Genomic DNA, 14,791 nt, shown 5'->3' with positions numbered 1-14,791 from the left:
TCACACCTTTAGACTTTTTTCTGTGGCAATATGTAAAGCTAAAAAACTACGCGGACCATCCCGCTTCAATTCAAGAGAAAAACTTCGAAAATTTTGACTCATCGCATGGATCATCTGAGAACTTGCCGCGACAAACATTTAAAGGAGATAATCTTCAAACAAAAAAAAAAAAAAAAAAAAAAAAAAAAAWAAAAAAAAAAAAAAAAAAAAAAAAAAAAAAAAAAAAAAAAAACAGAAAAAAATTGAAAAAATTTTCTTTCCCATGATTATCAACATATCCCAATAAATTTGAAGATACTTTTTTCTTTTCTCTAAAAAAGTAGGGAACCTCGAATGTATTATTACATTGCTATTAGATTACCATTCTACAGAAGTTTACTAGTACTTAAACAAATATGAGATTTGAATTCATATTGTGAAATTGAAAGCTCTTCTAACGAGTTAAGTTTTTTACCCTACCTTACTACTTAAAGACATATGTTTCTGGTTAGCTTATTATTCAAGCATAAGACTACTTCGATTCCAACAAAAAATAAATAATTCGATGAAAACGCAGCTGCAAGGAGGAAACAAATTTTTATGTGTATATGTACAATATATGTGTGTGTAAAATAAATAATGATGACTCGTAAAATATGTACATAATATTATTTATACTCCGTAGCAGGTGGGCACATTAGCCTCGCATTTTGTTTATAATTAGTTATGTACATTTCTTGTTGGCTCTAACGGCACGCCACAATGGCTCGTAAGCGCCAAAGACCTTCGTTACTCGCATCAAACCGAGAGAAGCTGCTTTGTTATGCGCCAGCTTACAGGTTAAAGCTCATCTGCTCTCTTCTATTTGCTTTCTTTTGCTACTCCGTTGTCCAATTTCGTTGTGTTTTTCTGCGTAAGCCTGAGGTCAGCTTAAATTGGGCAAACATGTGCTGATAATGTGATCTGGAACCGTCATGAGCGATGATATCAGCATTACAATTGTGGTTAGCTGATGTCAGAACTGAAATAGTCATGAACGAATTGATAAGAAGTGAAACAATTGTAAGAGCATTTAAAGAATTTCACTGCAATTGTGAGTCATTAGCTGACCACTAAGCGTGGCTTTTGAAAATAAAAAGAAAACATAATTCCAGGAAACAAAAGAAGAAAGAAATTCTAACTGTACATGAAAAATGACTCTTTCTTTGTTTTCTTTGTAAGAAACTGTTTTCAGAGTTGTTAAATTAATTGAGCCCCCAAAGCGGTTTGATAAGCAACTAATTGCCGCTACACACCGATTTATGCAGCATTTTCCAATGATGTCGACCTTTATTGTGTAAAAAGAATATAATGTGTTATTGGTGTTGAAAAATATAATAAAAATAAATTTTAAAGAGCCTCATTATCTTTTATTATCTTAGAATCCGTTGGTTCGAGTCCGCTCTAGCTCCCAGTGTCACGAGAAATGGTTCTGAAACTTTTGATGGATCGAGCTGATTACAAGACTTCGCCTTCTAACGAAGTTACAAAAGCAGAATTTGCTCATTCTGAGTTTTACTTTTTCCTGGTATCCGTAAAGCGTTGGTAGAATAGTGCAGTCTAAAAAACATACTGAGTACTCGTTTTATGAATATAATAGTTTCTTGCTGCAATATTACCACCTCAATGGTCTCGAGTTTATTGAGAAGGCCACTGAGAATTAAGCCTTTTGAAGTATTGCCAGGTCAAGGTATTAACCTCGCTGGTAGAAAAACTTTACTTTACATCCAATTTCTTAAAGAGTGGTTAACTTTTTATGTTCCAATGAGCATTTTAATCTCATCTTATAGTTTTGTTTTTACAAAAAGCGCCGTATCTGAATCTGGAACGTTTTCACTCATCTCTACGTAACTTATAGTTAGTCAAGGCTTTATCTCTCTAAATACAGGGGAAAACTTTAGGTTTAAAGACCGCTTTAAATATCATATACTATATATGTATGTATACAAAGAGATAAAATTTCAAAACATCAAGTGTTAAATTACTAAAAAGTGAAATTACTTCAAAGGCTTTGTTGAATCACAATCTGGAGACTTCAAAGCATATCACTGAGGAAATCATGATTTTCATGAATGAGAGTAAGTCTCGCTGTCGATTGTGTACTGATTTGAACTGAAGATGTGGAAGATCATCGGAGCTCCTGTGAAGTATTAATAAATTTTCAGCATGACGAGATAAGTCTATTTAGCCTTGTGCGTCCGTCTGTATGGTCGTGAACTATACCCTCAGTTTTTAAGATACCGATCTAATTTGGACCTCTATAGCATATACGATAGCTGCGATACAAACCGATCTAAGTCAACAGACATATATTTTTGTACTATACCAAATGCACTTACATAAATTTAGACTAAACTTTAGACTCTACAGAAAATATCATAAAGAACCATGTTATTTTAAAGTCATTGATTATCTCTTCAATATAGATATAAGAATATATTTATAGTGAAGTAGGGTTAAAAGAGGATATCTAATCTCTTTATTTTGCATAATATTTATGAATGATTTTTTCTGTATTTGTTCTGAGGTTTATAGGTAGGGTTGTATCTAGAAATCATCTACGTATATTGAACCGAAGATCTCATATTAAAAACCTGATGGAATTTTCCATTTTTAATCAGATATTTGTAGATGTTTTAGCCTAATTATAATTTTGAAACGCTAAAACAACGCAACACATATGTTAGTTCTGTTCTGATCGCTATTTCCTAACTCTCTTTCTGCAGTGTCAACAAAATAACCACACTGCAACCATTCGAAGACTGCCTAAAACTTCAGGAATTATATTTGCGTAAAAACAATATACAGGATATTAATGAAATCGCTTATCTGCAAAACTTGCCAGTACTCAAGTATTTGTGGTTGGAGGAAAATCCATGCTGTGATCGAGTTGGACCCAGGTAAGTTGCGGAAGCAGCTATCTAATTGTCAAATTATACGAAACCGCCTTTCTTCCTCCCTTCCAGTTACCGCCAAACAGTGCTGCGCGCCTTGCCGAATCTCAAGAAGTTGGATAATGTGGAGGTGACGCAAGAGGAGCTTGATGAGGCGTTGCGCGCTGGTGGTAGCGGCAGTGGCAGCGGTGGTACGCGCGAAGAGGAAGACGTCTATGAGGATAGCTATGCGCAACAACAACCACCGTCACGTTACGAACAACCGTCGCCTCCACAGCAACAACAGCAACAACAAGCGCAACAAAATCACTACCCGCCACAACGACAACAACAGCAACAGCAGCAACAGCAACAAGCGTCGCAATATCCACACCATCCGTCACCGCAACAGTATCAACAGCAACAACGACGCAGTTCCAGTCCAATGAAAGAGGTAATTTTATGCTGGTGCAAGCTACGGTTGATACCCCCTAAAGAGGCAATAATAATACTTGTAGCAGCACTATAGTCAACATTACACTAATTCATATCGACACTTGTTGCATTCTTCTCAGTCATATTAGTCTGTGTACATGTACTTAAATAGTAGATATTACAAATTAGTGTAGTCTGGTAACACTGGTATTCACTTTAAAACTTTTTAAATTTTTGGTAACTGAAAAATCTAGAGTTTTTAAAAATCTTAATTCATAATTTTAGTGAAATAATACGTAAACACAATAGTATATAGGCAATACAGTGGTGTTCAAATAAATAGAAGCACTTAAAACATTATTATAGAAAAAATTATCTTCATCGCTAGATTTGGATATGATTTCTAATTAGAGATATCCACGTTTATTGGTTGAAACTTGCGACTCTGCAAATGTGATTATAAGCATTAGGACCACATTAGCATGAGCTCGTAAATCGTTGAACTTTGATAACATCTTGCTTTTCATGGAATTTTTACAACAAATCAGATGGTTCGGTATTATTGTACTTATAAGAAACTTAAGTCTTTCAGAAAGATAAACGTCAGAGCAAAATGAAGAGCATTTGCTTACTTTTTGTTGCTAATCTTTTAGAAAGGCTTTTCCAGCCGTGTAAAAATGTGATTTTACCAGAATCGACGGATAAAAAGTCCAACTTTTATTTAAGAAGCAGGTCTCAAAATTTCAGATCCTGCTAATGAACCATACAGGTTTTTCGATAAGAGAGTTACAAAAGCTTTTTTGAATAAAACAAAAACGGTTTAGGAAATCAATGATATTCTTTATTCCTGTGAAAGTACATTCGATGCCATTATATATGGAAACACTTGCAGATGTTTAGACGCTGAACCTAATTTTCGAGCAATTTCAAGCATAAATCATAGACTTGATGTAGCCTCACAGGAAATAGTCTAACGGCGCCAAATCGCACGACCGAGATGGCCAATTGATTGGCCCATTTCGAGTGATAACAACACCTTCGCCAAACTTGGTCTTCAATAAATCGATTGTGAAATTCGCTGTGTTGTTTGTGGTGTCGTCTTGTTGGGACCACATATTTTCCAAGTCTATATTATCCATTTACAGTAACGTGCTGGTCTTGATCATCACGGAAGAAGTTCATTTCAGGCGCTAGATAATGCTCACGCTAGCGCATTTTCTGGACACTATGGTCACTTCTTTGCCTCACTGGCACGGGAACATTTTGTACTGTGCCTTTGGATTCACATTTTCCCTATTGAAAACCCCGCTTTACAACCAATATTTGCGAAGTCCATCGGAAGTTCCAAATCTATTATTTCTACTTTGACTAAGTGAGATATAGATAAAAACATCATATGAGATTATTTACAAACCAACGTAGAATAATATCAATGCATTTTTTAAAGAATAATTTGCTCATAATAATATACATATAATGTTTCTAAAGGAATATGGGAAGTAAAAATTATATTATTTTTTTTACTAGTACAAAAAAAAATCCGTTAAAAAATATTAATTCTAATTATTTGAGCATCACCGTATGTGTAGCTAGATGTAAATTTTTTCAAATATTTGTTAAGATTTTTTAAGGAAAAAAATAAATAAAAAATAAATTGTGTAATTGGCTGCTTAGTTCTTTTCTAAATTGCGAAATTTGTTTATAATAGCAGTATTTCAAAATATTAAAATCCAGAAAAACGCCATTTAATCTCACTAATGTTTAATAAAAATTCTTATTTATGCTAACCAAATGGACTGATCAAACCGTAAAACTGAAATATTGTTTCGAAACCAAACTTAAATGCTAAAAATTAATTAAAAAAAATAACACATAATTAATTACTATTAATTTGTAAATGCGCTCAAAAGCCCTCGACACAAAATAGTCCGGCAAATACTGAGGAAAGCGCCAGCGAACCAAGCAAAAGCAACGAGGTCTCAAAACCAGCCTCACCCGCACAGGTATTTCGCAAACTAACGGCAATAATTCAATGTAGCTGCTTTCGTTTTTCATAGAACTTAGCGCGATTTTTGTTTGATTGCTTAAATCTTTTGCATTTCGTAGTTTTTATTTGAGTTCAATAATTCGTAGTAATTTGTAAGCAACATTTTTTTTAAGTATATAGTTTTAAAGCTCTTGCTCTTATTAAGCAATTTCATCAATTCATTAATGTCATCTACAAAAATTTCATTAACAACACAAATTTAATGTGATAACAAACTAATTATTCTTCATTTTGCAATTTATATCCTTTTTATCTACTGACACCACTACCACCAACGCACAGGAGCCAGTTGCGCATACACCCTCACCGAAATATAATTCATACACGAACGTGAATCGGTTGTCTTATCATCAATATGATGTAAGAATTTTACGATTGCTGAAAATTATTATTTGTTTTTTGCAGAAGTTTACTAAAAGACGGAGATCTATTGACTACGAGTACTAAGAGATGTGTCGTTGAGTAGAGTGCTTTTAATTAGTAATTATATATATTTAATATATTTATTATGAACTTGAAATTATGGTATATAAGAAGCAATAGAATCCAACATTAGCCATCATAAGGGCGGAACCATCCCGTGTGGCTGAAATCTAGGAGCAGAGTGTGTTAGATTTTGTTAGGTGGCTGATCCCTCAGCTCAGTTAAGGAATTACATTTAGACTGTAATGTTCCGTCTTTTGTAAAGCCAGTCGAAAAAATATTGTAGCTGAGTATTACCTATCAGGTGAATCCCCTGAACTTATCACAAATCTCCCTTGGAGTTTTTATTTCTTTTTCGAGATTAGAGGAGTTTTTGTCTTGAACTGGCAGATGCACGAAATTCGAGGAGGCAGTCTTGAGCTGAATTCATTTCTGCTTAGAAGATGCAGCTGGTATCTGGTAAGATGTTCAATTTTACTGCATCCATCTCGATCGAACAGTGTATAGTTAGTATTCCTACTTCCGATTTACCACGGGCCAGAAGAACTTTGTGGCTTCACAGCTGCTGGAGGTAAGGTTGTCCGATGCACTTTAATTGAGTGGCCAACCACAAGAAGCCAACATATCTCGCAGTTATTGAGACTTAAGCTTCCGTACTTACAGTTTTCTGCAGTGCCTCTGTAGCCAGTCACCCAAGCCAGTGCAATCATGAAATTACTTGATGCTAGAGATAAGGTTTATAGACATCTCTTCACTAGTCTCGAGTGCACAGCTAGCGAACTGAATGCTAATATCGCTGCCTTGCTATCTGAGTGAATAGTCATCACTTTGGAGGAGACTACGCTTCGGAGCTCTACTGCTACTTTAATGATAGCTACCTCCGCTTTTTACAGATAAAAAGTTCTCCACAGTGCACTCCTCCAACAACCCTCCCCTCGAGCTTTGATCCATTTGTAAAAAGCTCACCGCTCTCACCACAGAGTTTTACCCATTTGATCGAGGATAAATCTCATAGTATTTATAATATAAACTGTGAGGATACTTTTACTTTGAACTATTTGCCAAGTACTCCATCCACGATTTTTTCATATTATTTCATGACTTCAGATTAGAGATTTACTGAAAATGGCATATCCAAATTTTGGGTTTGAAAACTTCGATAATTTGGAATCTTTTTTTTTAGTAATTTTTGACTTTTGGCTCGATAATTACAACTGATTTCTAGTAGCAAATAAAATTAGAAGAGTTTGGAATTTTGCAAACGTCCTTGTCTCCCCAAAAAACTGCTCATTTGTTTCTGTGGTTGTAACAGTTGACAGTCCTTGGCCGGATAAAAATTCGACTCCGTTCGCAGACCCGACTGTCGCGGGAACGGACTACTCATTTGTCGAAACCGTCGATCAGACTATTTTACAGTACGACTGTCTGTAACAGCTTATATGAAATATTTTTTTAAATGATAAAATATATTGATTAAATTTTGATTATTGTCCAATGCAACGCTATGATCTCTGAAAAAAAAATGTTGAGATCGGACATAGGCCTTAGTTTGAGCTTTGAACCTGATTTGTTGTAATTTGCTTATTTACTGTTCAAGGAGGCCGAAGACAGACTAAAACAACTTTACTACGATACTTAAGTTGATATTGATATGACACATATTCAACCAACTCTCTTTCGACGCCAACATCTGTATGTAGAACTGCCGATTAAGCTGACTAAATGAGTCACGCGAGTTTTGGGCTCGCACAGACACAATGTCAACAACGTCCCGTCTACCCAAAAATATAATATTTCAAATGCTTATATAACTGTACACATGCATTTCCATATAAATCTTAAATACAGAAACTGGCGAATTCGGTGACATTACCTTATGCAAATTCGGTGTACGAGTATGTGACACCAGAACAAGGTTTGGCTGGGTGTGTTCAAGGAAATGGTGAAATTCGTGCCGAATTAACACATTTCCATGGTCGTCGAAAGGTGGGTTGGGCAGAGACAAATTATGTTTGTATGTGCGCTTAGCGAAGCGGAAATGAACTCATAACTCCGCATTAGGAGCCTAGAAGCGATGCGGTCATTGTGCTCATAGTCAAAGGATCTCAGTGTATGTATATTTGTTTGGCACATTGCAGTATATGTAAATATATATATTTATCGTTAACTCTAATTTCAACTAACCGTAACTTGTTTGTTATGTAAATTGTGCACCAAATCCACCGTTACATAATCGTTACACAAACCAAAACACACAAATGTTTCCTCACCCGTCTAACCACGTGGCCTTACGAAAACTAAACTAACACATTGACTTGAATTTTGGTAACAGCAGCGCTCCCCAGGCTCGGACCAGGATAGTCCGCATGTGGGGTATCGGGAACGCGCGCCCATACCGCCTAGTATATCCACACAATCGATGAAGGTAAGTGCAAGTAATTTGAGGTTAAGCCAATGCCTCACTGGGTTTCGTTGCTCTTTAAAGCTTTAATTTATTAATTTTACTGGATTTTACTGGTGAGCAATTGTTGTTGGTATTTGTATAATAACATTTATTATTTTCATTGTTTGTTATTGTTATTGGCTTGTATTCCTTTATTGTCGCTTGCTCAAATGCGTTGCTATTTGATTCTGCCTTCTTTACTTGGCAGGAATACTATCAGTCTGACCGTCCGTCCTATCCTGCCCATTATCGTCACAGCCAAACCGATCTGACCGAGTGGGAGGAGCATCAGCAGCACAATCAATTCGGCAGCACAGCTGCGCTGCATCATGTGGGTGGTCCGCGTCGTGGTGACGTCAGCGACCGCTACGCGTATCGAAATGGCAGCGCGCGCGAAAATGGCGGCGATTGGGAGGACGCAGAACGGCCGCGACCCAGGTAATGCGCTAAGTCATGGAATTTTGCTTTTGTTGTTTGTTGTGTTGTTTATATTGTTATTAATTGTTTTCGAAATAGGCGGCCCGATGGACGCTACAGCGACTCTGCCAGCACCGTCTCAACAGCTGTACTTAATCATTATTCGGGCTATCACAGACGTCCCATAAATCGGGTAAGTGTGAATGTGGTGAACACAATTTGGTGATTTAATGTGTGTGATCTGTCTAAACAAAGCATCCTTTATTGAAAATAATATTTTTCTTAAAACAATAATATAGCAAATAATACACATAAGATAAATAGATGCGGTTTGCACCGCGAGCTTAAGTCTTTTGTGCCCTGAAAAAGAGAATAATACACATACATTACATGCAGGCTGAAAAATTCATATTGTTTTAAAGCAAGGCACATTTTTAGGCACAGTTTGCTTTTATTTTGGAAAAAAGTTGCCATTGAGGTGCAACTATATCGTTCCTCCAACATTTCGATAAACATTTTGTAGTACAATCGGCCTTGGTCTTCAAACTACGTCTCAGTGTCGGCAATTTCTTTGAAGCGAGTGGTGAGTAAAGAAAATGTCGCCACGACATTGGCCGTACTTATTCCATGATAATCAAGACCGGCACGTTACTGTGAATGGGAATCGCTACCGCTCAATGATAATCGAAAATTTTTGGCCCGAATTGTATGATATGGACTAAGCCAATATGTGGTTCCAACAGGACGGCACCACAAGCCACACAGCGAATGCCACAATGAATTTATTGAAAACCAAATGGATAGGGAAGAAAGTGAAAGTTTTTGATGGTATTCCTTATTGAAAATGTGTGTCTACGTACCATGAGTATAGAATGCGAAGGTGTTTAAGATGAAGAAATTCTTGTGTTAATAGTTCATAAAGTTAATTAAATTTATATTGAAATAGACCATAAAGAACTCTAAAAAATTACGATGTCGCCTGTATTAACCAACTTTCCATATAACGCATTAAAGGAAAAGAAAATAATACCACAACATTGTTTTTTGTCGGGACTGTACGTGAAAGAAACAACACTATTGCAAGATTTACACAAAACTATGTCTGTGACTTAACTTGACATTTTAAGGGAAACCAACTGATATTGAGAAGAGCAATGATCTAGTTAAGAAACTGCGGCTGGCGAAGTCTGCTTCAAAAACTTGTGCTTCAAAACAACTACAGAAGATATCAAGTTACAGATAGGAATACTAGATAAAAGGCACAAACTTTGCGGACACTACGATATATGTATATTAAAAATGAAACTAATTTATTTGGCATGCAAAAAACTGTTTATTTAGCATATATGAATGGTCCTAAGTTTCTTTGTAAATTTAAGCTAATTATAGGTATCTTAAGGAAATGCTGTGGTGTAGTGCTATCTCAGACATGTCACTCCCCCATACTAAAAATCTCCCATCTTTTCATACTTTCAGAGTTCCAATCTGTTATCAGCAACGCTGTGTCTCGTCAAGGAGCTAGACTACCCGAGTCTGGAGGTGGTGGAGCATGCAGTGCGTTGTCGCATCGATGAGCTTTCCGCCGATTGATGATGAACGCGCCGCATGCCATCCTACTGAGGGTTGCGGCGGCCACAATGAAGCGCCCCACTAAACACTTGCCGGTGGAACTTCGAAACAAAAACAACAACAAAGCAAAAAATAAAAACAAAAACGAAAGAACTGTATGCTACGGACCTACAAGTTGGCGACGGAAAAGCGATAATTGAAACAAGGGCGATGGACTGTAAATACTCACGACCTGATGGTGGGCATGACACCACAAATTGGCCACGAATATTGAACTAATTTAACTATTATCTTGCGATTAACTAAAATTAAGTAATTCGACTAGAAATTTTGATTTGACAATTTTCTTGTTTTAGCGGTATTTAACTCGTACATAAATGCAGTGTAATTAAAGAAATTTGTTCATTTCTAACAAAATTAGTATTTATAGTTAAAAGCGGACTTTTGGTGGAATTGTTGAGCGAAAGCGCTAAGAAATTCGCTGCCGAAATTTATGTACAATAACGGTTAAATGCAAACGAAATAAGGTTTTAGCATGAAAACTGCAGCAACTGAGAATGAAAATAGAAAGAAATTGCTGTTGAAACAGACTTGCCAATCAAACACACAGACATATATATAAATAAACTTAAATAGCATACAAATAAATTACTTTCATATAAATTTAAATTTTATTTTAAATTAAAATAATAGAAAAATTGCCAACGGAATTCAACGAACTTTTGAAAACCAAAACAAAAAAAAAAATAATAATAGAAAACAAATAAGAATAACAAAAATATAAAAAATTACATAGTTACATATGTCTGTATGTATGTTAACGCATACGTAACAGTAAATATGTATAAAAAGGCGTTTGCTAAAAATTTAATAAAAAACAGAAATTGTGTGTATTTTGATATTATACAATTTAAGCAAAAATATTTACATACATTTAATCAAGATGAAGCATTTTTCGAGGCGAAAAAAAAAACAAGTGAAAAGAAAATAAATAAAATAGTTAATATACAAAATATTAAATATATATACATATGTATATGCATGAGTTGCATTAATTTATTATACGTTGCTTAAAAGTGCTTAGTAAACAAAAGACATATGCGTAAACGCTTTGCTGTATTTTATTGTACTTAAACAAATTGTTATTGAACACGCACACATCACAAATATTAAGAAAAGTATAATCCCGACTTTCTTTGAGCTTTACGAAACCTCATTGTTATGCTTTATCAAGAAGAATTCTTTTCGTCACATTTCGTTTCGTTTTTTTCACAAAAGACATTACTAAATTTTAACAAAAAATTTAATTTTAAAAAAGTATTTACTTTAATGTAACGCTTATGACCTCTTGCTAACGTCCTTTTTATGTTTAGATATATAACTGAGAAGATTTTTTGTAAACTAACGGCTTCCGAAGAGATGTGAAAACGTAAACAAGTAATAAAAAAAAATTATTAACATAAAAACGTGTTTTATTCTACCTAATGCTAAATCTAGAAACGCAAATCATAAGTGCAATAAAAAAGAAGAAGTGCATTCCTTAGCGCATAAGAAGGTATAAAAAGATCTCTTTTTTAATATTGATCAGTCAGTTTGTATCGCAGCTATATGTTATAATAGTCCGATCTAAAAATTTATTCGGAGATTGTACTGCTTGCTTGGAAAAATATTCCTTGCTCAATTTCATGTCAAATAAAAACATTTATTTACCATAAATTTACTCGGTTTTGGTCGTTCACTTTCTATGCCAGCTATATGCTATATCGGCTGTACCAACAAATGAGCTGCTTTTTGAAGTGAAAGAGATTTGTGAAAAAGTTCAGGCTGTTATCTCAAAAACTGAGAGGATAGCACAGACAGACAGATACTAATTTTCCATAGATCCTAGTCGAATTACTTTTATCAAAAGCATCTTTTTGACAGACCACGCGTGAGTCGTGTCAAGCTGGTTTACTATTTTTGTTCAGTATGTTTTGGCATTTTATCATGGAAAGACTTACGTCGGAACAACGTTTATAAGTCATTCAACTTTATTACGAAAACTCACGTCTGTAAAGAATGTGTTTCACGCGCTTCGTTGAACTTATGGTCAACATAATCGGATTACTCAGCGTACTATTCGCAACATCATCACCGATCTTGAGAACCAACATTCATTATTGGATAATATTCGACCGAACACATCACGTCTAGCACGCGGTGAAGAAAATATAGCAGTCGCACTTGAGAGGGTATACGAAGACCTTGGATAGTCGATTCGGCGCCGTTCACAGCAAATCCCAGACTGACGTAAGGAACGACTTGGCGCCTCTTATCTTGAACTTGTGCAAGAACTGAAGCCGCTCGACCTAGCCAAGCGGTATTACGTCGCTCTATGAGGTCTTAAAAAATTCCAAGATGATCCGACGTTTTCGCAGCAAATTTATAAATAGTGTCAGATAAAAATTTCCTGAAAGTGTTTAATAACATTGAAAGCACCAACCTTTGTTGCCTTTTTTTTGTTACCTTTTATTTCTTCATGATCAGAGTACTTTTTGGACATTTTAGTTTTTAAGAATCTCGCCTATCTGTACGTTTTCTTGGGAACCTTCAAGATGTTTTTTTCATGATCAATTTTCTTGAGATTGTTTATTATCAAGCCTATAGAGCAATTGCATCCAGTAAATTACTGAGTTGCACCTTCTAATTCAAATAGGACGGAGAGCTTGGCGTCGTCTACGTCTCTATTAGTTGTTTGTCGTTTCACACCAAAAAATTGGCTTCACGCGTTTTATTTCATATGGCACACCTTGTATTTTACATTAATTCACCCAAAAAGGTTCGATTATTGACTAATTGTTATAGCAAAAAAATTATAGCAGGCGATATATTACAGTAGTTGAAATGTAGATATAATATGTTTCAAATTTATTTATGCATATTTTTAATTATAACGATAGACTTTTAATTTACTTTGACGTTGCTTCTCGCATATACTAGTATTTACCAATTGCTAAAAAAGGTGTTTTGGAAGTACGGGAGGTAAACAAAAAATTACCGTGCTATGACAGAAAGGTGATCAGCATGATTTTCTTCTTTTTCCTTATCGATAATTATTTCAACAATTTTTGAAAGAATGTTTTAGCATAGAATTTTGCCTCTGCTAGTGGAAAACAACTCTCTCTGGTTGGCTTCGGAAAGCTTCATGGCATAATTGAGCAATGACACAGAGAAGAACATTTTATAACTGATGCCATTATCAATAATAATAAACATTCCCCATCACTTTTGAAGTTTCTGTGTTTTTTCTTTAAAATATAATTGACAAGAGGGATACATGGAGAGACTTCATTAAAATAATAAGAATTGAAGTTAAGGTTTGCGCTCCTGTACCTGTTCAGTTGTGGTTAAGATCTCAACTTAGTATAAAGAACAAGGCGGTCGAATCTGAGGCAACTGAGCTGATTAAAATTTAAAACAAAAAAAAATAAATAAAAGATTATTTAAGCATATTTTATCAAAATATTTTAACAGTGTTAGAATGAACGGTGTAAAGATTAGTGAGTACAGCCAGTATATAATTCCGTTTTGACACCCGGTTATTATCGTTATTAATTTTCTTTCTTTAGACATCTATGTCCTTTTTGTAACCATGGTTAAGACGGCGAAGAGGAAAATTGGATAATAATTTTCTGTATATAATATAACAAGGGAATTATCAACTATACTTTGTGCTTGTCTATCGACCATTTCAAAGGTGTTTCATCATTCAAGGGTCCTTCTATCTTCGTTTAACACCAGTTCCATACATATCTCTATCGTAGCTTTAGAATTTTTCCCCAGTCTCTGTGATATCGAAATAAGGTAGAATTTCCTTGCACAATATAATATTAGACAGAAACTCATTTAATCTCTAATTTAGTAATGAAAAAAAAAAAAACGATTTTTTAGTTTTCGTTTAATCGTTTATGTATATTTATTATAATTAATTTTTTTTTATTTTTTATGGGATTTATGTATGATGTATGTATGTGCTTTCATAGATATATACGTGAAACTAGAACACGCATATATACATACATCTACGATACTATATGTATGTAGATGGCGTTGATATTCTAGATATGCCCTTATACATATTCACTTTAGAGACAACTAAATAGTAGAATCTTGGTTTTGTTTATAGATTTTTATTATTTCTAATATTTAGACTTTCAAATACAATAAGTACATAAACAATAAAATGCAATCTAATTTGGTCTGGTCGATACAATAAATATGTATATTATTTTCATTTCATTTCAGCTTGGGTCACACATACATATGACCGATTTATGATGCTTATATTTTATATATTTATTTAAATGTATGTATATCAGTAGTTATAATATTTAACAATTTAATTCCAATCTAATGAGTGCAATTTTTAAAGTGTATTTCATGTACGTACGAGTAAAATTTGGCTTTAAGTGTGGATATAGTAATGTGGGAGAAAAATAAAACAAATTCTGTTAGAAAATATATTGTGCTAAGAGCGTGAGATTTCAAAATATTAAAATTTATTAATAAACAAATAAATTAATTTTT

The 14,791-nt window shown here is 34.5% G+C and overlaps 1 protein-coding gene across 17 annotated transcripts in view; it reads left to right on the top strand.

Annotated features, from left to right (window-relative positions):
- LOC108976789 (adenylate cyclase, terminal-differentiation specific) overlaps positions 1-10,894 on the top strand; it is a 28,293-nt gene extending 17,399 nt beyond the window's left edge. For 2 of the 17 annotated variants that reach the window (XM_018946109.1, XM_018946104.1), the window contains 8 exons: positions 2,745-2,918; positions 2,985-3,345; positions 5,237-5,329; positions 5,656-5,733; positions 8,132-8,221; positions 8,448-8,677; positions 8,756-8,849; positions 10,133-10,894. In XM_018946109.1, the coding sequence (XP_018801654.1) occupies positions 2,745-2,918; positions 2,985-3,345; positions 5,237-5,329; positions 5,656-5,733; positions 8,132-8,221; positions 8,448-8,677; positions 8,756-8,849; positions 10,133-10,246 (1,234 nt within the window). In that variant the 3' untranslated portion in view covers positions 10,247-10,894. Of the gene's footprint in view, positions 1-2,744; positions 2,919-2,984; positions 3,346-5,236; positions 5,330-5,655; positions 5,734-7,644; positions 7,907-8,128; positions 8,222-8,447; positions 8,678-8,755; positions 8,850-10,132 lie in introns of those variants that run through there. The other 15 variants (XM_018946107.1, XM_018946103.1, XM_018946118.1 and 12 more) reach the window with 13 other exon arrangements.
- The last annotated feature ends 3,897 nt before the right edge of the window (positions 10,895-14,791 follow it).

This window comes from Bactrocera latifrons, unplaced genomic scaffold (assembly GCF_001853355.1).
Source record: "Bactrocera latifrons isolate USDA-ARS-PBARC rearing strain unplaced genomic scaffold, ASM185335v1 scaffold_8, whole genome shotgun sequence".
Lineage (NCBI taxonomy): Eukaryota > Metazoa > Arthropoda > Insecta > Diptera > Tephritidae > Bactrocera > Bactrocera latifrons.
This window is presented reverse-complemented; position numbering and strand designations above follow the sequence as displayed.